Consider the following 27466-nt stretch of genomic DNA (forward strand, 5'->3'; position numbering starts at 1 on the left):
TAGGTTGACAAACAATATTTATTTAGGTTCACAAAAATGATAAGTTAATTATCAGGTAGTCCACAAATATTGTGGGAATGGTCTCATACAGTCATACAAAGTGGGGGTGGTGGATGTACATGAGAAACCATTTCTGAACAGGCCAACCCAGAAAACACTCAAGATTTAACCAAAAAGTATGAAACTGGGAAAGATGAACTGAAGCACAAGTTCAAATAAAATAATAAGGAAGATGATTATTTGTTATTATTATATCCATAATGTCCCTAAATATCTTGATCTTTGAAAAAAAAGAAGAAAAAAAACACCGGCTAGATAAAATGTTCATCTCAATTGAAAAAAATAAAATAAAAAATACCCAGGGGCGGACCCTGCATGTAATATATTGCCGTAAATCAGGGCCACCCCTGAGCTGCCCCTCGCCCCCCTTAGCAAATCGGAGGACTAGCGACTAATTCCACATGTGAATGTTGTAAAATCCCTGGTGAACGTTAGCATCCTGTCTTTTTGAGTCTGAATTATGAATGAGCATTAGGGCCACATAAAAAAAAAACACAATCAACGGTAAAATTACGAGCGCAATCATATTTCATTAAAACGGTCACAAAATCACAAAAATTAAGTAGCAATTTTACAAAATATAATTCTTGTTACAAGAAAGGTTTTAGCTAGTGATGCACCAAAATGAAAATTCTTGGCCAAACACGAACACCTGAAGCTGGCCAACTAATGGCCGAAACGCCGAAAGAAAATATGTAATAGGATAAAAATAATTCTGTATACTGTTCATTTTCACACCATAATCGTTACTCTATAATCTTTAAATACATTATGGCTTCAATTTTTGTTATTTTAACGTATTTATTGCGTCAAATGTCTTCTCTTTTGCGTGCTCATTTTGTATTTCCTGTACCCACTATTGCGGCTGAAATGATGCAAATTTCCCCATAGTGGTACTATAAATATAGTCATGTACTTTTCAATTTATCAGCCCATTTTCTCAAGTGACGTAGCAGCAGTGATATGATATTTCATTTCTGGTTTCTGTATGGCTGTCTATCATATTTTCCTCTATAAACGTACGAATTTGCCTGCCATTTTTCTCCGCCCGACCAATATGACGAGTGCACTGTACCACCCACTCACTTATTTTGCTGTTTTTCGACATCATGTCAGAATTGCTTAGCGACTAACATAACGTACCCGTCTCTACCAGTCTTTCTCCCGGCCTTGGTGATAAAGATACTTGTCTAAAAGTGTAGCTTATTCGCTGCCATGGAGGCGACAATTAGTGACTTTTATCCTGTGTTGACAACGGGCGCGAGGCACACATTCGCCTCCGTGCTTGGGCATTGTATTTAGTCCCGGTAGCTGTAGCTGGGGCGGCACAAAACAGCATGCAACAAGCATTCCACCAGCGAAAAGCAGTGAAAACACTAGTTTGGGCTAGGAGCCGATAGCATGACAATGGCAAAGCCACGGATTTATGGTCCACTATGTCATTGTGAATTTGTAGGTAATAGTGACATCCCAGTCAATTCAACTGGATAGCCAGCAAAGCTCCACAGGGCATTGCTTATGAATAGTAAATCTTTCTTAGGTATTACATATATGTGCTCGCGTGTCGGCTGCAGCAAAGCTAGCGGCAATAAACAACGTTATTTCGGCAACAACTGTCTTTCGGCCCGAAACCCAAAATACACTTATGGGTCATTTTCGGCCACCAAAATTTCAGTGCATCACTAGTTTTAGCAAGAATAATTTTATAAAAAAAAACATGTTTTTTTTAATTCTAGTAATCATATATGACTATTCTCTTGAATCCTTTTTTTTTTTTTTTATTATTAGTATTGCCCTAATACTTATTCAAAACAAATAACCCGTCAGGTAATATATCAACAGGTCGCTTTGTAAAGTTTACCTTCATTTTGAGATGAGCCGACTCTAATTGGTTGTCATTATTAGCTTTGGAAATCTTGTGGAATTTTTGCTGTAAAAGATGTTATTGACAAGTCATGCTAAATGTATACAAAGAGTCAAAAAATGGAGTAGTCTCATTCCCCGCCCCCCACCCCCAATCTGGAGCCAGTTCAGCTGCTTTAGCAGAACCGCCTCCCTTAAATCCACCCAGATAATAAAACTATCATCATTACAAACAATATTATATTAAACCACTAGTGATGTTTTTATTTTCTTGTACAACCCATAATCTCATAAAAGTATACAGTTTGTAGACTTCGGTTTCAAAATAAGCCGTTGTGTTTGCGGAGAAGCTAGCATGAACCGAAACTGGCTGCTGCATTTAAGAAAAACAACAACAAAAAAATGTTAAGAACATGTCCTGTGTCGTCAGCGCAAACAATTGGTTTAAGAAGAATCCCTGATTGGCTAAAAAGAAGTCAGGTGACCACCAGGTGAGGTAAGAACAAGCCCCGCCTTGACGATGGGGATGACAATATGGAGGTGTTTCCTCTAACGCGTGTGTGTTTACATAGACATTTCTATAAATTTCCGCCTATGCATTCCGACCAGAGTTGCGAAAACACACAAACATCCGCGCACGCACACGTACACGCTCTCGTGCATGATGCTTCAGTCACTTTAAAACACTGTGTTGCAAGTTCCTCGCTGTCGTCATGCAGCACAGACAGTTGAAAAAAAAAACAAGACCAGCGGGTATGGGGGCCGAAAATAATCACACTGGCTAATAAAAAGTGTTTACCGGGAGGGGGGTTAACAAAAAAAATTACAAAATTGATTTGCTGCCTTGAAAGTCCTTGACCATCATAGAGAATCCTTGGGCGTGACGTTTCCTTTTTCCAAATTCCAATATTTGTCATTTATGTAAGAAAACAACTAAGATTTCACATACTCTTATTACTATGCATGTGCGTATCTTGTATTTATTTTTTTTGTCTACTTTTGTATTTGCATTGGTTTTCTCCTTCTTGAAAGTGTTCACCTAAAGTTTTTCTTGGTTTGCGTAGATTCCGTCTCTTTCCACGTCCGACTTGCCACGTTTTCCGTTTTCTTTTGGAAAAAGACAAATGATCAAAGTATCGCCCCCTCTCCCCGGGGTGGATGCGGCGGCGGGGCGACGTGGCAATTCATCTCTCCGCCTCCATCGCTACGCTGGCCTTTTGCTCGGCGCCCGCGTGAGGGTTGACGCCCGTGGGCCAGGCGGGGCAGGGCTGTGTGGGGGGCTGCCCCTGAGTCCAAAGTCCTTGCGGGGGCGGCGGCACGTTGGGCACGTTGGGTGACACTCCCCAGCCGCCTACTTGAGGGGGTGGAGGAGAGGTGGCCACGGACGCCGCCATGGGGCTGCCGCTGTTGAAGCTCTCGGATGCCTTGAGCCGGGAGAACATGGTCAGGGCGTCCGGGAAGTTGGGGGGTGTCGCTGGTGTGTTGGCTGGTGTGCACATCTAAGGGCAAGGAAAGAAAGTGAAGGATTAGCGTTTTTCAAAAACAGGAAGACATTTTGATGATGATGATGATGATAACGACTGATTTTTTATTTTATTTTTATTTTTCAGTTAGAAACTCAAAGATCCCAGGAGATCCCTTTTCATCATGTTTCTCCAAGTGACACGATTACATTTTTTTTTTTCAAGTGGCACAATTCAGATAAGCGTCATGGCAGCATAAATAGGAAATCAGAATCAGATTTCTTCCAAATATGGATAAAAAAAAACTGATACAAATCAGACAGCTGCCATATAAATGCGGTGTCAACAAATAGGATATGGGTCATTTTTATATAATTTGATCAATAAGGGGAAAGACACAAAAAAAATACACAATTTAGCCATTTTTTTAATGTTGACTTTATTTTATATTTATAAATGTCTCCCAAGGTGAAACCACCACGCTTGAAGTTTCCAAGAAGTTATTGATTATTTAAAATGTTAGGCATTCACAGTAAAAGCAATCCTTATTGACAGAGCAAACGGTGGTGGCCCACTGAATTACACTTCTTGCATATCGGTAAAGATACAAACAGCTTCATACAAATTGTGTGAGTTGCACAATTGACATCTCTTGCCCTGCAAACTTTGGATACAAGTTCAGAAATTATCCTAACTCCTCATAAAACCCATTGCACTCTTTTGTCTTTATACAATTGTTATAATGGTAAAGAAATGCAATAGTTCCGACATTTTCACAACTTCATACATACCTCAGAAATAACACCATTTATTTTACTGTACATAACAGAGTGAAAAATTTAAGGGGTTCTGAATACTTTCTGTACCCACTGTATAATCCTACGTTGCGGTTTTTCACCTTTCGCGGGGGGTTCTGGTCCCCATTAACCGCAAAAAACGAGGGAACACTGTTATTATTGTTTACTGCCTGGTGCTCACGCTGGTGTCACTTGATATGTTCATGAAAATAGACAGACTGGTTCTAGGCATCGGGTTGGAATTGGCCACTTGGACCAGAAGTGTAAATCAAGCTTGAGGCACGACAACATGGGGAGTAAAAAAACTGTTTGAGAAATAGTCCTAGTAAAAGTCGTCGTGCCTGGAAATATCCTTGTCCACTCAAACCTTTTTAAGACAGATCTAAACATATGCACATATGCCAAAGCTCTATGTAGCACTGCTAATGATGCCACTGAATTAACCGGAAGACCCTGAACATGCACTGTGTGGAAACTCCTAACAGACAAAGAATAATGACAAAAGTCCCTCTTGTGAGCTACCATGTGTAATCTGCAGGCAACGCGCGTTATGGCAGGGGAGCTTTTTCCCCCAAGGAGCCCTTCATAAGACAACAGAAGAGAATTTATAACTAATTGGAAATGTTCTGTTCGAAATGGCAGCAAAATATTTAGCCCTATGTTTTATCACACAAAATGAACATGAGATTCATGACGCACTGAACAGCAAAGTTGTCTCTTTCTTCCTCACCATGAATACACGCGCACGAACGCGCACGCATAACCCATGACTGCGTTGAAAACAGAAACCAAGTGCCTTGAAGCTTCCAGGCCCCATGTTTTGTGCCTTTCGCCCGGTTCCTCAACATAAAAACACACACAACTCCATGCCCGGCTTTGTCCTCCAAGTCGTTTGTGACAAAGAAAACAACCTGCTGTATTCCAGCGGAAGGCAAAGGTGGAGTCACATTCAGCCCGAGAGGCTTGCCCTCTAAAAATAAGAGGTAAACACGGCATGCAACCAAAGTCACAGATAAAACTAGCAAGACAATCAGACTGCAACAAAGCAATTGAAGTTGAAGACATCTGTCATAGCTAACCGTGCAGCTGCAGCTGAAGGCGACATGCTCAAAATATTGCTCATTGCTCCACTATAGTAATTTTACACACTTTCATCACAGATCATTTGTAAATGTCAAAGCAAGAACCTTATTGATTGGGAAGCATTTCTGACAAGCTGGCTGAGGGTCAAGTGACAATGATTTGACATTGTCGGATCAAAAGTTCATGTTTGTCGTCTCAGTCAAAGTGTTTGAGCTCGATCCCTGATATCTGTCAGGTTTTGAACACTCAACTTTCACCTGAGCGACTACAAACGGTTCCAATGTGCAGTTTGTTTGGACACCAAGTGGTCAAATTACTTCAATGCATCCATTTTCTACACTCCTTATCTTATGCAGAATGATGGTGTCCGGAGTCTATGCCTGTTGACTTCAGGCGTCCATTTGTCACAATGTAGTAAATGTCATTTGTCTGACCATCTCCTGGGCTCCATACAACACACTAAAAGCTGTCAATCAGAACACAACAAACCAAATTCACGTACTTATAGGCGTACTAATACTTGACAATGCCGTTAAGTCTCGCAATTATGATGTAAATGTGTTTATACGTCAATCAAATATTGCTCAGAAACACAACTATCACTCAACTATAACATTTTTTTTCTAACAGTCTTGCCACACATTTCACTTAACTGTAGCTGCTAAGACAAGGTACTTGAGATTAAAAAAATAAAAATAAAAAATGTGTGGTGTTTCAATCTGAACAACAGGGGCACTAGGTAAAAGGTGTGGACGATAAGAGACTAAGAGAAGTGTAGATGCTGGTGGATATACAAGTAGGAATACGGATGCCATGTTACACAAGTTATAAAATAAACTAACAAAAGCAACTCGCGGGGTAGCCCCCTCCGTCACCGCCTGAGCAGAGCATCCATTTTGAAGAGCATATTTTGCCCTTGATTAACAAAGTGTCGTCGTCCGTGTATACTGTAAAGTATCACCACATGGTTGACAAGGCTCCTACTCCACCTGTCAGGCTGGTAAAGTGGTATCATATGGAGTTTGATTACAGTACAGTGGGGTATCGATGCATGCCTACCTACACTTCTTACTAAAGCTGGCTTTGGCTGAAGAACCTTGACTTAGAGTGTCCCAACTTAGAAGTTTTGTTGTATTTTTTATTTTTTTGCATTGTGTAGCGAGGCAAAACTTGACTTAAGCAAGTTGCTGCTTGAGTGAAGTGTGGGGGTGGGGGGGGCAATACCCATGTTTATTTAATAGGACAAAAAGTCAAACACAAATTGAAAACACTCGCAACCAGACTGCACTCCAGACGTCACTCACTAGGCCCTGCCGCACTTAAAGGCACATCAACACACAAACGTACTATGTTTTTGTGCGTTTGTGTGTGTTTTGGCTTAATTACACTTTATAAAAGCCGTACATTCTCTTACATGATGTTTTTATACAGTATTTGTATTCTTCAATACAGTGCCACACCTACAATACAGTCCTACATCTTTATTCATGTATCATCAATATAATTGATATAGCATTTTTTTTTTTTTAATTGCAACAGACTATAGTGTACCTCTACATACTCATGGCTTGGCACCTGCGGATTCTTGAACTCCACCTATTCAAGAAATATTTGTTTTTTTGGGCAATGCAATTATAATGGCCGTTAATTGTCTGTGGGTTTTCGCCAGCCTGGTCACTATTCCCTGTGAATAGCAGGAGTCAACTGTGATGAAAATCGATTTGATATAGGGGTGGCACGGTGGATGACTGGTTAAAGTCTCTGCCTCACAGTTCTGAGGACCGGGGTTCAAATCCCAGCCCCGCCTGTGTGGAGTTTGCATGTTCTCCCCGTGCCTACGTGGGTTTTCTCCGGACACTCCGGTTTCCTCCCACATCCCAAAAACATGCACGGTAGGTTAATTGACGACTCTAAATTGCCCGTAGGTGTGAATGTGTGTGCGAATGGTTGTTTGTTTATGTGTGCCCTGCTATTGGCTGGCAACCAGTTCAGGGTGTACCCCGCCTCTTGCCCAATGATAGCTGGGATAGGCTCCAGCACTCCCGCGACCCTGGTTAGGATAAGCGGCTCAGAAAATGGATGGATTTGATATAGGAGTAAAATGACTAACAATCGTGGTCAAACTCATAAGTGAAGGTACCACTGTATTGTATTACAATGCTTGTTTAAAGCTTGCTGTCAATGTTGGGTACTATATTAGGAGGGATGGGCATGATACTCAGTCAAGTTGATTGTGACTGATTGAGTGCAGTACCAAGATGCAAACAGCAAAGGCGCTGTTGACCTCACCCTCAGATAGTGGTTTAAAGAAGAACATGATCAGTCAGGCCTATATTCAGTGAGACCACTGTGATGGCATAACTCCTCTGGCAGCATTATTCTGCTCAATATGACACTGGCATGGAACATTACAGAACATTACAAGATGGGGAAAAAAACATCTATATACTGGTAATACAATAGCATGCTGTTCAGTATATTTTTGTAAGAAGACTGCTGGACAACTGAACCACTTTATCAACAAATTAGTCACCTTCCTAGATTATGTTCTCCTGGACTATAAAGGAAAATATTGAAAATGACCCTCTAATGTTGACCAAAAACCATTACTTGACCCATGTCTTTCTCTGGATTGTACCTCCAGGCCCAAACCACACCCCTCCACAATGTTTTACTAAAGTACCTTTTGTTTAATGCTGCAGATCAAAACATAAAAGGCAATGAAAACATAAACTCCTTGGTGGATGTAACTATTATTAAGATGCTGAAAAACAGGATAGGCCGGAAAACATCATATTGCTTGGTGTCACAGACCTTAGCTTGAACCATTGTATCCTGTAATGTCATCCAGATTGCCACGCATACGACCTGAGCGCCCAAGCAGTGGTCCGAAAAACAATCAGAGAATAACATCCCTCCCTAGGAGGGGGGGGGGGGGGTGAAACTGAACCAACGTGCCCCCTAAAAGTGCTGCTTCTTAACATCCGCGGGGTCACGCATGGCCGGGTTACACTGGACCATAGGTTCTCCCGGTGGCAAGCTTTTATGTAAGGTGAGCATGGCCACTGTGCTCTCCTGACAGGAAGAGCTGGCTCATTCATTCTTTGAGGCTGTTTCCTGCGGTAAAACGACACCCTAGAATGTACTCGTGACCCCTACTGCTTTCTCTAAGCGTATAATGGTGGTGGCTAATATCTGAATTTGTTTAGCTTCCAAACAAATGTGTCAATTGTATTCCTGTGGGTGACTGAGCCTCACGTGAGGCCTTCTATGTCCTTGAATAGAAAATGAGTGAAAAAACCTGACACCTGTCTTAGCTTGTCCGCCGAGACGTCTGACTCATCCGTAAACACATGCATTGTTCAGCTATCACATGCTGAGACCACACACTGCAGTTTACACATTTATTTTTTCTTTTAGAATTAGAAGACAACTTGGAAAGGAACGATGGACTTAGAGGGTAGGGAAAATTTGAGTACTTACCCTTAAATAAAAGCATCTGTGCTTACAGTGGGATTTGGATTGACATGACATTATAAAAAAAAAAATGTTGGCTACTTGGCCGTTAAGTCCTACAGGAAAATATAGTAGTCGGTTAGTAACAAAGCTTTGGGTGTGTGTTTATGGAACTTTTTGTCCATTGATCCAGAGGAGCGTTTATATGTTTAACAAGGGCTGGGCGATATGGAAAGTAATTTCACGGTATAAATTGAATTCCTTCACGGAAACAGTATATATTGCGATACAAACTTAAATGTAAACATTATAATGGAAGTATGGAAGGTTTATATATTACAAAAATGTATAAATAAAAGATTTGTTTTTCACATTTCAAACCTCAAAATTAAACACTATGGAGGAAACAAACATAATATTGCTGATAAATATTGATTTATAATATATATTCCTAAAATTTTGACCTTATAGGCTCCTCATCCAGGCTGTGGTATGTGGTAACATACTGACTCCTTTCCGGTTTATGGACGTGTGCTTACTGTGTAGCTGTTTTATTATTTTCTCTCTAGACACCAGACTAATTTACCAGCTCATTTGCAGTTCAGTTGGTTACTCTGCGCTGAAACACAGTTTCAGCTAGAGTACTGTTAAAAGTGGAATGTGCCACCTAAACACTTCTGATGTTTTGCTACTCTACATTGTACATTAGCTTAGCGGTTAGCATGGATTCTCCGTCTTCTCCAGTTCTCTCATCTTGGTAGATGTGTGACATGCTCAGCTCCTGGTACTCTAGTGATAACAATACTCTTCAGAAGTGTGTAGCTTATTCGCCGACATGGAGGCGAGGATTAGTGACTTAGACGAGTGGCTCTACACTGGAAGGAGAGCGTTTAGCTCCGGTAGCTATCCAGCAGCAGCTTGTAACTGGTGCGATGCAAGCTTACATTGCAGCTGGAAAAGCAGGGAAGATGGGTGACTGTTCGACGTAGAAGCACATATGGTTGGAAGCTCCTTCAGGTCCGTAGTTTACAAATATATACAGTGGTGTGAAAAAGTGTTTCCCCCCTTCCTGATTTCTTACTTTTTTGTCACACTTAAATGTTTTCCATCATCAAACAAATTCAAATATTAGTCAAAGTCAACACAAAATGCAGTTTTTAAATGAAGGTTTTTGTTAAGGGAGAAAAAAAATCATTTTATTAAGGTCATCCCACAGCATCTCAATAGGATTCAGGTGAGGACTTTGACCAGGGCACTCAAGTCTTTGTTTTGTTTTTCTTCAGCCATTCAGAGGTGGACTCGCTGGTTTCTTTTGGATCATTGTCCTGCTGCAGAACCCAAGTCCGTTTCAGCTTGAGGTCACAAACAGATGGCCGGATGTTCTCCTTAGGGAATTTTTGGTAGACAGCTGAATTCATCGTTCCATTTATAACAGCAAGTCTTCCAGGTCCTGAAGCTGTTATTTTACATACCATATTTTACTGTTGGTATGATGTTCTTTTGGCGGCACGGTGTAAGACTGGTTAGAGCGTTCTGAGTTCTGAGGTCCGGGGTTCAATCCCCGGCTCCGCCTGTGTGGAGTTTGCATGTTCTCCCCGTGCCTGCGTGGGTTTTCTCTGGGCACTCCGGTTTCCTCCCACATCCCAAAAACATGCATGGTAGGTTAATTGACAGCTCTAAATTGCCCGTAGGTGTGAATGTGAGTGCGAATGGTTGTTTGTTTGTATGTGCCCTGCGATTGGCTGGCAACCAGTTCAAGGTGTACCCCGCCTCCTGCCCGATGATAGCCGGGATGGGCTCCAGCACGCCCGCAACCCTAGTGAGGAGAAGCAGCTCAGAAAATAGATGGATGGATGGATGGATGAAATGCGGTGTTACTTTTAGGCCAGACGCGTACCTTCCAAAGAGTTAAACTTTTGTCTCGTCAGACCACAGGGTGTTTTTCCAAAAGTCTTGGAGATCATCGAGATGTCTTCTCGCAAAATTTAGATGAGTCTTCATGAGTGGTTTTTGTCTTGAACTCTGCCATGCAGGCCATTTTTGCCCAGTCTCCTCCTTGTTGTGGAGTCTTGAACACAGACTTGACTAAAGTGAGCCCTGCATTTCTTTGAATGTTGTTCTGGGGTCTTCTGTGAGCACTTGGATGAGTCGTCGCTGCGCTCCTGGGGTAATTTTGGTCGGGCGGCCGGCCACTCCTCCGAAGGTTCACCACTCTTCTATGTTTTCTCCATTTGTGGATAATAGCTCTTCGCTGTGGTTCACTGGAGTCTCAAAGCGTTAGAAATGGCTTTATAACCATCTGTACACTGACAGATCTCAATTACTTTCCTTCTCATTTGTTTCTGAATTTCTTGAGATATCGGCATGATGGCTAGCTTTTGAGGATATTTTGGTGTACTTTGTCAGGCAGACAATTATTTAATTGATTTCTTGATTGAGAACAGGTGTGGGAGTATCAGGCCTGGGCCTGGCTAGAGAAATTGAACTCAGGTGGGGGTGGGTCCAATATTTTTTTTCCATACAAGGCCATGTAAGTTTGGATGTATTCCTGTGGGTGACTGAGCGTGAGGCCTTCTATGCCCTTGAATAGAAAATGAGTGAAAGAACCTGACACCTGTCTTAGGTTGTCCGCCGAGACCTCTGACTCTGCATTTTGTGTTTACTTGTGTTGTCTGACTAATATTTAAATTTGTTTGATGATGGAAAACATTTAAGTGTGACAAACATGCAAAAAATAAGAAATTAGGTAGGGGCAAACACTGTTTCACATCACAGAGGCCAAATTTAAAAAGGTTTGCATATGCTGCGCACCTCTACGTTTAACACTGATCTTGGACCAGTGGCTAGGCTCACAATCCCTGTACTAGTTAATCCCAACCGTGTTTCATGGTGTTGAGGTCAGAATTCTGGCTCAGTCGGGATCAAAACCGCCAAATTTACCTTTGGGTTAGGAATGCAATAAAATATCGTCATTGCGATTATAGTGTTGCTTTATTTGATTGTACAGTATCAACACACCAGCATCAAATATTGACATCCAATCATATGTCCAATAATGCAGTTGCAAGCAGCCATGTTTTGACTCTGTATAATCATGTGAATCTTATGTGAATTTACCATCCTACTGTCAATACGACATTCTTCAACGGCCAATGAAAACGTTTTTGTATCATATGACATCACAACAGTTTGCCAGCAATAACAATAGTTATTGATACTGATGGTATTGTTGTTGCCAAATGATCATGATTACCTTTACAGTACAACAAAAAGTGACTCCTTTAATTAGTGAAAAATCTGTTATCTACGGAATCAAACAAAAATTTAATGACTGACCTGAATCTATCTTAAAATATAGATTTTAGTTTACTGAGAAATTGCAATATTCCAAAATTGTTTAAGTGATCCTAATTGCTTTGAAATGCTAACATCTGTCCATAAAAATGTTGCTTAGGAGACTGAGGTTGTGAATATCAAATATTGAGCAGTGTATAAACAATGCTCTATTTGTGCTATAAAGGTCACTTCAGTACCAGAATGTGTAGTGTCAACAAAGAGAGGATTCAAATTTACAAAGCTGTTTATTCATGGTCGTAGCAAGGAAATGGGCACGATAAATGAATTATCATGATCATGATCATGAAGAGTTTGAATTATGTAGAATTAGAGCAATCTAACTTTGTATAAAAAGTGGCGTATTGTGTTATGTATATCTTTGAAGCGTCATGTGGATTTTCAATATATGCCAGCAACCAACCAAGGGAGCAAATAATTCAGGCAACACTAGTTTGTCATCTTAGCAGCACTTAGCAGTAACACCGAACATAAACCTTGAGAACACCGAACATAAACCTTGAAAACAAACTTTTTTCTGCACTACCTTTAACTTAAAAAAAAATAATAATAATAAAAATAAAAAGTCTGACAATGCTTCAATATGGGAGGCATCTACCATGATTGATTGTCCATGATGTAACCTGCCTCTCACCCAAAGTCATTTGAGATTACTGCAGTTGGCAGCTATAATACAGATTGGTGTTTTCGGCTGATTGACTGACTAGTTAGTAGACGAAAGTTTTTGGGTTTTTTTTAAATATATTTTTCTTTATATTAGTTGGTTGGTGCATGTGTAACTGAGACAGTTGCCCTTGGAAACCAAGCTCAAGTGATTTAAACAGTGGATGCTTAACTTTGATTACTAGTGGCTGCCAATGAATGTTGACTCTCATTTAATCAAAAACTGAAAATAATGGTTCTACATTTTTTCCAATGATTGAAGCCACTGATCCAAATATCACTCACTACTTGTAGTGAAAAAGCTGATCCAAGCAACGTTAAGTGTCCAATGCAGAGTGATTTAAGTTTCTGGAGGTCTAGCCATTTGCTCTTACACATGAAAAAGACCAGGGGAAAAGCAGACGAGTTGGAGTTTGTGTTCAAAACACAGCCAACAGAGAGGCGTTACCATGGGGACAACTGTTGTGAGGCAAGAGCATAGATCTTCTGTTGACAGGACGAGACTCTGCGGTCACAATGGCCCTGACAGCTCTGTTAAGAATCAGTTTGCCGGCATGAGGAACGCGTGGCTGATGGTCAGCAGCCACCCAAAACATGCCGGGTTGCGGTGAGACTCTTCACACCTAAACACTCAGCCGTTTGTGGGTGAACATGGATGTGTTTGTATGCAAACAGATGAGATGGGAGTTATTTCCAGCCTCACCAAACACATTCCTGAGAAATACTAGGAGTGTGTGCAAGGCTGAAAGGGAGAAGTGGGGGTTCTCTCATTTTACATACTACGTTATGTTATCCTCTATGATGTTAGACCACACGACAAACTCGCATGCTTTAATTCGCTTCTTAGCAGCCTCTCTGGGTGGTTTAATCCAGCTGGCACGGGAATGTTCTGCAAATTTTGCAATACATGATTTTTAATCTCCTCATTCCCCAACACTCCAGCAAGGAGACACAATTAGATCTTGGCCAAGACCATTCACTTGATCGAACGTTCAGTATTATTGTTTGGCTGCGAGAAAGACAACTAAATGGGATAGGAAAATGGAACCAATCCTTCAGTGTGTGTTACTCCCCAGCGGACGAACCATCGACTGCTAGAAAACTACAGTGTCTTGATTAATTTCAAACTCAGCTTGTAGAAAATAAGTGGTGTCATGCACGTCGTAATCGCGACATCTATGATCCCGGCGCCCTCATACTCGTCTATAGGGACTTCGATCTTGCACCTCTATCATCTACTAACAGCTTCAAACAATGTGCAACAAGAGGGAATAAAACTCTGCAACTCCTGTATGCAAAGCGGGAATATAAAGGGTTAAGATGGATTTGTATTCAAGATTTTGTTATGCTTATGTATTTATGTTTTGTGCACAGTGTTCTGTTACACCTGCTGCTGTTGTGCAAGCAGTATATAAATAAAGTTGAGTTGAGGTTCTGGAGTATGTGGAACGAAAAGAACTACATCTGAATAATTACAAATGGGAGTATTTTGAAATTGACTTGCTGAATATACACACATTTTACAACAAAAAAGGCAGTTAGTTTACATGTTTAAAACAGTTGCGTAGGTGCAATTGCAAATGAAGAGACTTTTTTTTCTTCTGACTACCTAACAGACTGTTGATAAAAGAAATATTATGTTGTTGTGTCTAAATACTTAAAGGTTTTGTTTATGTTTTGGGGGGAAAAGTTAAGTCATAATATGTGTGTCAAAGTCCAAGTAACAGAGGCTCACAACTGCAGCAAAGTGGCTCCTGTGAACTACTTAAAGAGTAGACAAACTTGAAATGCATAATAGATAACTTTCCTGTTTTTCCACCAGCAAAGTTGATGAGGTCATCACTGGGCAATGAAAAAAATGCATTCACCCATTATTCACTTTGTCCAATGAGTCTACTGAACAGTCAACGTCTTGCAGGAATGGAAGTAAATGAAAAGAGGGGAGGCATGCATAGCAGATTCACAAATCAAGCGTTTCATTTAGTTGGAGTGTGGTTATGGTTGTGTCTGAGTTGATGTCAAGTTTCGAAGAGGTTTATGCTTTTTGGATTTTTAGTTTTTGTTGTTTTGACCTTGAACATTCATGTTTATACATCCACATAAATGGCCAGAACATTTTGAATAGCTTTCCCGAACTGACAACACAATCCAAATCAATGACAGGCGTTACGTCAAGAATTGAAGTGATATGTACTTGATAAAACAAAGAGCAGGGGTTGGATATACAATCACAGTACATGTTGCTGCCTGCCTACCTCCATTGCAATCAGTTCATACGTTGAATATGTGGCCTTATCGTGAGTCCAATGACAGGGTAAAGGTAAACCATACTAAGTCTACTTCAAAACAATACAATTTGATAGTGTCGACATGCTTACAGCAACATACAGTACCTTTTTTTTCTTAGAGCTTGTTACATAAATGCACGTTTACCACTATATATTTGTATTACACAATGTCCTCAAAGTGAAATACACTGTAGTCTTGGGAGGGAAAATATTGCTTCAATCACATGACAATCATTTAGATTTTTTTCTGAGAATACATTTTAAAAATTATATTAAATAGGATTTTATGAAAACTATTAGACAAATTTGGCACCAGAAATGTAAATCTTTTCACAGCCATTGTTGTATGTTGTACATGTTTAATGTTTTTCCATTATCCAGACATATCTGGAATGTATTTGTCTGTATGTGTGTCTGCGAAAGAAGACGTGTGCATTAGTAATGACGATAATTAAACAAAGTAATGACTGAGTCTTTGTTTTTTTGAAAGACAGTTATGGAAGCGAATGGAGATACTCATATGTTGTCACATGTTTATATCAGTGAATACAATATGGTATCCATCCATCCATTTTCTGAGCCGCTTATCCTCACTAGGGTCTCGGGCGTGCTGGAGCCTATCCCAGCTATCATCGGGCAGGAGGCGGGGCTGCCAGCCAATCACAGGGCACATACAAACAAACAACCATCCGCACTTACATTCACACCTACGGGCAATTTAGAGTCCCTAATTAATGCATGTTTTTGGGATGTGGGAGGAAACCGGAGTGCCCGGAGAAAACCCACGCAGGCACGGGGCGAACATGCAAACTCCACACAGGCGGGACCGGGGATTGAACCCGGGTCCTCAGAACTGTGAGGCTGACGCTCAAACCAGTCGTCCACCGTGCCGCCCCCTACAATATGGTATAAAGTCAAAATAAAGTTGAGATAAAATCTCTTCATCAGATCAGGGGTCACCAACGTGGTGCCCGCGGACACCTGGTAGCCCCCAAGTACACCTAAGTAGCCCGCGGGCCTGTTGTAATAATAGCTCACCAGTGATGGGACATTGGGATTTCCTAGGGAATGTTGTAGAAGTAGTCATTTGAAAATGTAAACACTTGCAGACACAAAAGGTTGCATATTGATATATATGTTTCCTACCTTGTTAAATCATAGTTGATAAATTATTGTAAGAACTCTGTGACATGATCAGGATCTTTGCATAGATGAATATCATTAATAACGAAATAAAATTAAAGGTCATTTGAGCACATTTTTTTAAATTTCAGAAATGTGTTTCCCTTAGAGTCACTGATGGTGTAGTGGTACACTCGCCTGACTTTGGTGAAGGAAGCGTGGGTTCAGTTCCCACTCAGTGACGGTGTGAATGTGAGTGTGAATGGTTGTCCGTGTCTATATGTGCTCTGCGACTGACTGGCGACCAGTTCAGGGTGTAGTCAGCCTTTTGCCCGAAGTCAGCTGGGATAGGCTCCAGCGTCCCGTGACCCTAACCAGGATAAGCCGTGTTGAAAATGGATGGATGGATGCTTCCCTTGGTCTAGATAGTGGTCCCCAACCACTGGGCCACGATCTGATCGGGACACTCCGTCTACCCTCACATGGACAATTATGTTCTTTCCCAAAATTAGACCAATAGGTGCTGCTGAATGAACTCAAGTGACCGTCACCTCCACTTACTAACGCTGACCCTTCACTCCTTCCACCTCAGCCAGCTTCAAGCAGCTGAAACCCCCTCTCACACAGACTTATACAGGCACACAGTTGATCATTAGCCAGTCCACCTCGTGTTTGTGTGCTTTTGTCAAATGTACAGTGAAACAACAAAAGGAAGACTGACATTAGGAGGTTGCAACAGGAAGACGATAGGAGAACTGGGAGTAAATGGAGCAATTGTTGCACTCTGCAGTATGCACTACAACAGCAAGCATGCTAACAATAGATGCCATGGCCCACTCAAACTGTATGTAGAAAAATAGTTTGCCTTGGCTACGGAAACTGGGCCAAAGGTCATCATGAGGGAGAGCAGCTGCAAAAAAAAACAAAAAATCATTTTAGCTTGCCAAGAGAAGCACTATTTGTCAGTATCCGACCAGGCTAGTGGCAGTCAGTTTTTTTCTTGTTGTTGTTGTTTTTTTATTATTTCGCTTCACTCCGCAAACTTAAATGTAAACTTGTCAGGACAAATACCAGGATGAGAAATCAGGTCGGCGGTTACTAACGTGATCCAGGAAAGCAGGAAAAGGATGAATGAAGCTTGTGAAGGTGAGAGCACAGGAATAGTAAGATTAGATCTTAGCTAGCCACTGTTGAAATGTCATCTGATCAGCCAGGCTGTATGCTCCTGCCTAACCTGAGGAAACAAGCCTATGTGACAGCAATATTTTGTTGCTAAAGACGAGCTCCCTCAAGTTTTGAAACCATTTGCCTGGCCTACCTAACCACAGAACAGCAACTACAGAAATTAGTTTGAAGCAGTCTTTCCACTAAGATGTGTGTTTAAAACCTTTGTGTGAGTGGTTAGGGTTCTGGGAAGCTGTGCTCCAGGAAACATGCAGGGTAGCATGCTGGAACAAGTAGAGCACAGCCCTAGCTAGTGCCTTCAGATGTGGCCAACTGCCTAGCATGGACGTGCATTGGTGTACAACACTTAGCCTCACACTATTGCACGCCCATAGGATTATCCTGTGCACACACCAAAAATTTTCTTATTGATTCAGATCATGTAAAAATACATTAACAATTGGCATTCCACCTCACATCTAAAATGTCTATTGTGGCAGACATACAAAGCAGACCTTAGTAGGGCCAAATGCCTTGCATTGGCATGCTATTAGTCCACTTAGCCAGACGTGTTGGCGCAAACAGTCCCCTTTATTCGCTCACTGGTGGCTAACACAACACCCACCATCTCTAATCCATTACGTCTCACTCAGTGACGACAGATGGAAGGTGTTTCAGCCAGACAGAAATGAGAGCAGACAGCCGATGCGGTCCCATGATTGATGAATGCCATATTACATCTGCAAGCGTCTGCACGGGAACGGTACCAAGTCCAAGTCCAGTCTCCAAGATAATAACTTGGTCATCAGGTTGGCATACCCTGATGCCAAGACCAAATTTTGGCAGCTATACAAACCACAACACCTGAAACAGGCTTGCTTCTTCGCTATACAGAAACTGCACATTAACCTTAATAAAATGTGCTCAATTCACCTTGTGCGTGATAACCAGCAATTACGGCACAATAAAGTTGGGGTAAGTGAAAACACTGTTTATTCCTGACATTTATCACACAGTCCTGATAGGGGCACTCATCCGTATGAGAAGCCAGTGTTAATTAATTTAACTGGATACAACTGAGCATTACTTTATAGTTAGCAGATTTGTCCATAAAAATCCACGAGGTGCACTGTAAGCTGTTCTCATTGTTTTTAGTGAAGGTGATGGTTGTGTTTTTTCCTTTGGCTCATTAAAAACACTTATATCCTCGTTTTTCAAAGACCCTAGTCCTGGATTTATTACCAGGAAACCTCATGAGGCCCTTTCTTTAACAGCCATAACTGTGGCAGGATTAAAGCAGGCTTTGTCCCTGTGTAAGTTTCTCGGCTGAGTCACATGATGATGGGGTCACATGTTCCCGGACAGCTGTGGAAGTCATCCAGCTGGGCCACTTCCTTATTTCTGGTCACATGAGGATTCACTATGTTCATTGGGTCTGTACAAGGAGAACAAGTCATCATGGAAACACTGATGACGGTGTTCTTCCCTCCGATATCCATCAAGAGACTTGGAGAACATCTCATGACACGCAAGCAGCACCCAATCAAACATTACATGGAACTGCATTTCGGTGCAGGCAACGTGGGTTCACTTCCCACGAGGGTTGAACCCAGAGTCAAATGTTCATTTTAGTCTATGTTGCAGGCTGCTAAGACAATGGATGTTGATAATTTAGACACCCTTTATTTAAACCATGTGAACTTTTTTGACCCAGCCCACTAAAAGAATTGGAATTGAGAATCGCTTGGAACCGGAATCGAAATGAGGAATCGGGAACGGAAACGGTCAAATTCAAACGATGCCCAACCCTACTTCCCACTCAGTAACGGTGTGAATGTGAGAGTGAATGGTTGTCTGTCTTTAAATATGCGACTAACTGGTGGCCAGTCCAGGTTGTAGTCTGCCTTTCACCTTTACAGGATAAGTGGTACAGAAAATGGATGGCTGGATGGTTATGCAAGGTCACGTTGATCGCACTAAAGCAACAGATACACTGGTTGTAGATTACAACTACATATCTCTATGCGCATTCTTCAATTGTTTATATTTTATAGTACAGTATTACAGGGACTATATGTCGCTGCATCAATGAAGTTGTAAGTAGACACTAAATATTTATTACCATTCATAGGCCATATTTTAGTTTATCTCAAACACAGAGGCAGATGTTTTTTTTTTTTTTGTTTTTTTTACATATTGGGCAGTTTATCGGCACGGTGGAAGACTGGTTAGAGCGTCAGCCTCACAGTTCTGAGGACTGGGGTTCAATCCCCGGCCCCACCTGTGTGGAGTTTGCATGTTCTCCCTGTGCCTGCGTGGGTTTTCTCCAGGCACTCCGGTTTCCTCCCACTTCCCAAAAACATGCATTAATTGGAGACTCTAAATTGCCCGTAGGTGTGACTGCGAATGGTTGTTTGTTTGTATGTGCCCTGCGATTGGCTGGCAACCAGTTCAGGGTGTACCCCGCCTCCTCCCCGATGATAGCTGGGATAGGCTCCAGCACCCCCGCGACCCTTGTGAGGAGAAGCGGCTCAGAAAATGGATGGATGGATGGGCAGTTTATTATGTCCACCTTCGACCACTACAACTATAATCTGCGCACTTCCTGTAGGTGTAATAGCCAGTTGCCCCAATACTTTTGTTCATGTAGCATATGTGCAGAAAATGTGTTTTTTTTTTTATGAGCGATTAGCAAAAAATGACAAGAAATGAGGCACAAGTGCTGCTACTTCATGAATTCGTGACGTCATGGCTATATAATTTACTGTATGCCTACGCATCCATGCAATAATGAAGGGAAGAGGAGTGTATGGTATCGACTTAATGTTGCCTTCTCACATATAAATGCGAAAGGTGTGAGTATGTTTGATTTTATGAGTGCATTATGTATGTGTAGAGAAGTGAAACAAAACGAGTATAGTATAAGTATAAAACGTGCCATTAACATACCCTAATGTAATCCTATGATCCAAAAACAGATAACCGTTGGAGAACTGTCCCACACGTGGGTTTGGGTAGCATGCTGAAAGTGACACACTGGGTACACAGTTAAGGAAAAACAAACTTTCTTGACAGCAATTCTGTGCAGTGATGGCAGCTCTTTTACATGGCGTGCCCGAGCACACGCAGCCACACAGTTGGGAGAAGGGAAATGATGGCAAGAGATTTAGCAAGCTAAATCCTCCGGCATTCATGGTACTACTTGTACTGGTGTGTGTGCCAACTAACCTTAAATGACTTTTTTTTTTCATTATAAGGCAAATAGGATGCACTGGTGGAGGGGAATGCGAAGGCTATACTACATTTTGGGACAGCCCACACGACATGCTTGGTTGCCATGGTGATTAAAAAATATATATTTAAAACTGCACATCTGTGGAAGTCAAACATGGAGCAGGATGGATTTTCTTTAGCAAATTCAGGCTCATGAAAATATATGACCCTTAATGTAAAAATATGCAACAACTGTACAAATATTCCACTGGTTTTTAATAACGGGGAAAAAGAAGGTACTTTTTTTTAGTTATGGTGAACCAGTATTTACTACCTACTTTACTTTCATAAACACACTTCAGTCACCACTCCCAGGATATGAAACGTGACATCCAAGCAACCAATCACTTGTCAAATTGTCAAACGGGACAGAAAAAGAAATGGCAATTTATAGTGACAAACAGGTAGAGATGTAACCGATTTTGGTTCACTGATGGCTGGGAATTCTGGCGATGGCCTGGAGCTGCATCTCAGTCGATGCAACTGAGACAAAATGGAGTGCAGTGTACTGTCAATTCAGTGCAAATTAGTTTGCAGTCTGAACAATCATAACAGTTAAGGCCAACATCAATGTAGAGCTACTCTTAACACAACTATGACACTGGCATGGAAATAGGTGCTCAGAACATTCACAATCAGTTTTATTCTGGTTTTAAAATAATAATTAAAAAAAAAAGGGTCAACCATTTTGTCTGACTTTGTTGTAACTAGAAATTTACTTTGTTGCTGCTGTCTCCCAAGTTTTTGCTGATTTTATACTTTTTATTTTAAAATAAAACATTGATTTAAACGCTATCGATTCAGTAAGAAGGTGAAATATACAATTAAGAAAGAAATGCAACAATTCTGAAATATTTATTTTGTGTCCCATGTAAAAAAATGTCAAAGGTCACGTCATATTATTAAAGAAATAAAAAAATTTTAAAAAAAAGTGCACATAACCTATTTGTGCACAAAGAGTACTGAAGTAAAAATCATGACAGATGTGTAAAAACACTGAAAAGGTAAAGTGCATATCAACTTAAATGTTTATTTCCTTTTTGGAAATTGTAATAAAAATATAAATTTGCACAATAACTTATTTTTGGGCATATGGAGTAAAAAAGTAAACCTATGATGACAGCTCTGTATTGCAAAAGTGGATGTATACTTAATATTTCTCATCAGGGTTAGGTTTCCTATTATTTGCAGCGTTTTTAAGTAATTCCTAATTAAGCACCATGATTGCGGCATTGTAACAATTGCCAATACTTTTCTTTGTCAAAACCCCATTCATTTATTGCCTCTGTCAACAAGTTCGCTGTATTGCTTCCTGTGTGGCTTCGGTGAGGGCACTAATCTGCAGAACATTTGACATTAATTTTCACTCGTTAAAAATGAGAAGTGATAGTTACATACGTATGGGATCAGTCGCTCTTTCTGCCGACTACTACGATTCCGAAACGGCTGTCTTAACTGTTGAGCTTCGCGACGGCAAATTCTGACGCGTTCACGTGTTGGTATTGCTTATCATGGTTTGAGTGTCTTTTGTCAATTTCCTGTGTTCCGGATTTACAGGGGAATCACAAATGATTTAAAAGTGGAAGTCGCTCGCTTCATGCTGCTGCTTGCTTTTGTCGCCAATTTGTTGTTTCGTCGAGTGCGGCTTGCGTCCATACAAGACAAATCACACAGAAAGAGCCTCTCACTAGCCAGGAGGTGATTCAATTCAGAGGATTTGTTTAATTGATATTGAATTCTGGGGAGGGAAATATCGCAATGCATTGATGACTCGATATTTTTACACCTTCCTACTTGTTGCAATGCTTTAGTCGTATGTATATGTAATAGGGCTGCATGATTATGGCCAAAATAATAGTCACAATTATTTTGATCAATATTGTAATCATGATTATTACAGATTATTCCTCATGTTAGAGAAAAAAAAATCTTTTTATTGTACTACGTTTTAACAATTTGCAGTTTATCGACAAATAAAGGATAATAATGAAAAAAATTAATGTACCCAAAAAAATTCTACTTCAGCAAGGGGTAAAGGAATAAATGTGCTATTACAAATTGCAATCATGAATTGCAGCTTAATGGCAGCAAATACAGTTAATGCATAGAAGGGCAACAACATTAGGCGACAAGCACCGACTTTTCATTTGAAAATACATGTCGTCAGTATAGTGAATTGTCAGGAATGGGACGTCTCCGTTGTTCTGCTTGACTATTGGTCAGTCGTGCACGGTCACAAACTGCAAAGAACTTGACAGTTGTGATTTCTGTCTCTATTTACTCTATTTTTTTTTCCACTGCGGTCAGGCCAGCCGAAAAGTTAAATTCAAGGCAGCCGCTACGACGGTTGTTAATTGTGTCATACGTGACATGCCACCTCTCTGCCAATGTGTTGAGAGGGCCAACTTCAAAATAAAAGCTTCATATATTACTACATTGGACATCAATGCCAATTTAGGCTTTTATTCTGAAATTGACACCAGAGCACAGTAAGAGCTTAATGAAGCCTTAACCGTGGGTTCGCCCCCTGGTGGCTGGGAGACTAGGTTGCGGGCACTGGTGCAAATGAAGCATGTTTCATATGCAGCAGTGCCCGTATTTTAACTGTAAAATAAAAACAACAAAATTAAACAGATGATCAGGCTCATTTCATTGTGGCAACTATAATTGTGATCACGATTAAAATTCGATTAATTATGCAGCCCTAATATGGAATGTTTTTTGGTTCTTTTAGCAATATTGTGTTAATAACGATACTTTTGGTCTCATTATCTAAATGTTCCCACCGTTTCATCTTGAGTTGTAACATGACGACATACGTGTATTAGCTTTGTGAAGTACAATCTATTTGTAAACTAGACATAAGTTGTGTCATCTTAAAAAGTAACGAGAAAGTTCATCCTCAACGCTATGATCAACACTATGATAATTTGTCAGCATTATAGCATCATGTATTTTTTATTAAACATTGTCTGTTTCGGCTGGTCCACCAATTTTATAGGCCTTAAGTAGGTGAAGCAAAGCTGCTATGGCAACAACTGACACAATATTTTCCTTATCACAAAATTTTATAAATAAATTTGAAGCTTTTATTTAAAAGTGACATGGTTACATATTGACGCTTTAATCTTATTTATAAAAGCTTTAGACTGAAACAAAGGAAAATTAAGAGTGAGAGCACTGGAGCGGAGTGAATTTAATCTCTATAACAATGAACATAGTGGCCTGAATACCTGCAAGAAGAGGACATGTCACCCTTCTGTACTACTGTTGTGAGTCACACACGCGCACCCACACACACACACAATGTGCAAGCTTAAGATACATGAATGTAAAGCGGACAAGAGGAGAAGGGCGAGCATGCTGGCATAAGACAAAAAGAGAACAAGAATTTGTGATTACGCAAGAACACACCTCTAAACACAACACCACACACATTAGTGAGGTGTTTCCATGTCTGAAGCAATGGGTTGCACTAAAGATTGACAAAATAGCATTTCATGGATTACTATTACTACTATGACACTCTTATTGTGACTGAATGACAAGCAGGAGCCTGGTATTTTTTCGCTATGAAACCATAACATGGCCGTAAAAATCAAATTACGGCCAAACGCGCTGCCCCTTCACTACAAGTAAACCAAGCAGCAATTATAGATGACTCACTCCAGGGTTATTGAAAAGTAACTCCTCATTTTAAAATAATTGTAAATTACTTTTTCACTATTTTTTTCCCTAAAATTGAGTTCACCCATTAATGTATGATATTATTTATTCTTTTCTTCTTATTATTATTTATGTATTTATTTTTACAAGAAATGGACATGAAACTAAGCATTTGGCATGAGGTTTTATTTGAATTTATATATTGGCACCAGAATCAAGCTACCAGCTTGATGAGTTGCCCAGGTATCACGTCAACTGATTTCACCGGGAACCCTTCAGGTTCTTCCAAAGTCTTGGTTCTAGTACAGTAGACTTGCTCCTTTCAACAACCCCAAAGAAAAAAGATGATCAGGATTTTTTGGGGCCGATCACCAATAGCAAGTTTTAAAAAACGATAACCGATCTGAAGCAATGATGAAGCAATGTGTCTATTTACGACTTGTTCGTTTATTGTATATACTTGTGTGCTGTATACTGAGTATCTTAAAGTATTCTCTAGTAATACTATTCTCATTTTAGACAAAAGTTAAAACATCAATGACCTCTAGGGGGCATTCAAGGATTGGCCACTGACATAGGTTTAGGTCAAATCAACATTACAACATGACAGAAATAATGGGTGCTAACTTACTGTAATTAAATTACTTTCACAAATACTGTTAATGATATAGCGGCACGGTGGACGACTGGTTAGAGCATCTGTCTCACAGTTCTGAGGACCGGGGTTCAATCCTCGGCCCTGCCTGTGTGGAGTTTGCATGTTCTCCCCGTGCCTGCATGTTTTTTTTTTAAATTGACCCGTAGGTGTGAATGTGAGTGCGAATGGTTGTTTGTTTCTATGTGCCCTGCGATTGGCTGGCAACCAGTTCAGGGTGTACCCCACCTCCTGCCCGATGATAGCTGAGGTAGGCTCCAGCACGCCCGCGACCCTAGTGAGGAGAAGCGGCTCAGAAAATGGATGGATGTTAATAACATGCTTATAACTTTCTCGCTGTCCCGGCTATATGAACGGGTGTTCTCCAGAGTCTGCGTCTGTTTGGCTTTTCCTTTTTTAATTTTTTTTTTTTCACGCTGTGTTGCTTGAACGTGGCATGCTCCTCCTTGTGTACATTCTTCTGGTGCTCGATCAAATTTGTTGTGTTGAAGCATTTAGATGATGTTCCCCACGACGTACTTCAGTTGTGCACAGACTGCAAATAACTTGTTGTTTGTCTGAGACACCGCAAAATAGTCCCACACTGACGACGCGTTTTTTCACCGAAAAGATTGGAAAAAAAACGATTTGCCGTCAGTTACAGTATTACGCCACAAGACACGTGACAAGGCTAAAAATAAACTAGCTTTTGGATTCATACGCCGTTTATTGAATAGGACAAACAGTCAAACACCGATCCATCCATCTTCTATACTGCCAATCCTCACTGAGGTGACTGGTGTGCTGGACCCAATCCCAGCTGATTTAGATGAGAAAGTGTGTTTAAAATGTGTTTATTTGGGGCTTGGGGCAGATTAATGGCATCGCAATTCAGTTTAATGGAGAAAATGGACAGTTTGAATTAAACTTCTAAGTCAAGGTACCCATGGAGTGCTTCAGGTTTTAGAAAAGTGTAAAGTGCAAGTGTGTGTTTATGTAGCTCTGACACCTTCCACTTTACCCCACAATGATGTGCCTACCCCCCCCCCCCCCCCCCCTCCTCCCCTAGAAGGTTGCTGATGTGTCATGTGAGGGGGGTAGCAACAAGCATATGAGATGAATACAAGCACAGTAGGACTATTGAGAAAGGCACTGCCCCTCTTCCAGGAAACACTGTGTATTTTCCGCTCTGAACTAAAAAGAATTTCCTCATTAAAGAAAAATACTTTTTTTCCCCATAAATACATTAGCAATTGCTTCTTTTTTCCTCCTTGAAGGCCCTTGTGTGTCAGTGTGCCTGCCTGCCTGCCTGCCTGTGTGTGTGTGTGTGTGTGTGTGTGTGTGTGTGTGTGTGTGTTTACAGTATTTCTGGAGGCTCACAACATGGCCGACATGTGCTTTGTTATTGTTAGTAACACACCAACCCTCCCAGTCTGTGAGAGTCGTTATCGCCCTTCATGCAACCTAGGAAACCGTTAGATATTATAGATAGCCTTTTTACTCCAAAGGGTCATACGTATTACAAGTTTAAAGAGTTTATTTTCACCCCACACTCACCATTTGATGATGATGATGGCCATATGGGATATTTGTTTCTTGGAAAAAGGCACTGAGGGCAGTCTAAAAACCGAAACAAAAACAGAAGTCAGATTACATTTTGTAGCTTTTATTCTAAACAGATGCAGAAGCCAAAGCCACAGGCGAACATGGCTTGTTTCGCAACAGAACAGGCATGTGGCAAAACAAATGTCCGCGTTTACCATACGTTAGTAGACAAAACATTGGCCATTATTGCGGAATTGCACACAGATGAGCAGCCTTTGGTAGGACGGTAGTATTTAATCTAGAGTAGTCTAAATGGATTTGATAAAGAGTGTGTTTCGCCACACTGCTATAGTTTTAGCCCGCGAATAAAATGAATGTATGGCGTAGAATTGCTATGTTTTGAAGGCGTGTTTGTTGGAATATAAAGGAGTAGCAATGTTTCACGAGGCACGCGGGGGGGCTCGCTAGCCGAACGTAGCAAACATAAACAGTCGCCGCGTGGCTGCCTCGACCCGCGGCGACTTCATTTTCTTTCGCCAGGCTCACCTCGAACTGCCAATGTGCCGCCTGCAGGAGCTGCTTCGCCTGGTCTGCCGCACAACCCGCCGTCAGGACGAACTGGTTAATCATGACTTGATGTTTAAGTTCATCCATTTTCGACGAAGTCCGTGTCCTAAGTCAAAAGCTAAACTTTCGACCGTTTTCCTCTTTTCTTCACTCGAGTTGTATTCCGTTTTGCTCCCCTTCAGTCGTCCACCATTACAGCCGGCTGGGCAAACACAAATATTTACTGGAGGAGCGGTGGAGGGCGGGAATTCGCGTGATTGACAGCACAGTTTAGCCAATCTGGTAAGCGCATTGCGCGTGGGAAATGTAGGCGGAAACCGCAGTGCCTCGATCAGGCGTGTCTTTTAGTCGTCTAATATCGCCGCGTTTGACCTTCGAACGATATAAAAGTCCAAAACACATTGGAAAAAGTGCTTTATTTCAATCAGAAACTCACAAAATGTGAAAATCTCCGCAGTGGCTCAAAAT

At 41.0% G+C, this 27466-nt stretch overlaps 1 protein-coding gene across 1 annotated transcript; it reads right to left on the bottom strand.

Moving 5' to 3' along the window:
• Window positions 1-27244, bottom strand: ubald1a (UBA-like domain containing 1a). The gene is made up of 3 exons (XM_061755975.1): window positions 26978-27244; window positions 26444-26506; window positions 1-3422 (listed from the first exon to the last, which is right to left on the bottom strand). The coding sequence occupies exons 1-3, from the start codon at window positions 27083-27085 to the stop codon at window positions 3108-3110; spliced, it is 486 nt and encodes a 161-aa protein (XP_061611959.1). The 5' UTR covers window positions 27086-27244; the 3' UTR covers window positions 1-3107.
• Between the last annotated feature and the right edge of the window lie 222 nt (window positions 27245-27466).

Source organism: Phyllopteryx taeniolatus, chromosome 19 (genome assembly GCF_024500385.1).
Source record: "Phyllopteryx taeniolatus isolate TA_2022b chromosome 19, UOR_Ptae_1.2, whole genome shotgun sequence".
Taxonomy (NCBI): Eukaryota; Metazoa; Chordata; class Actinopteri; order Syngnathiformes; family Syngnathidae; genus Phyllopteryx; species Phyllopteryx taeniolatus.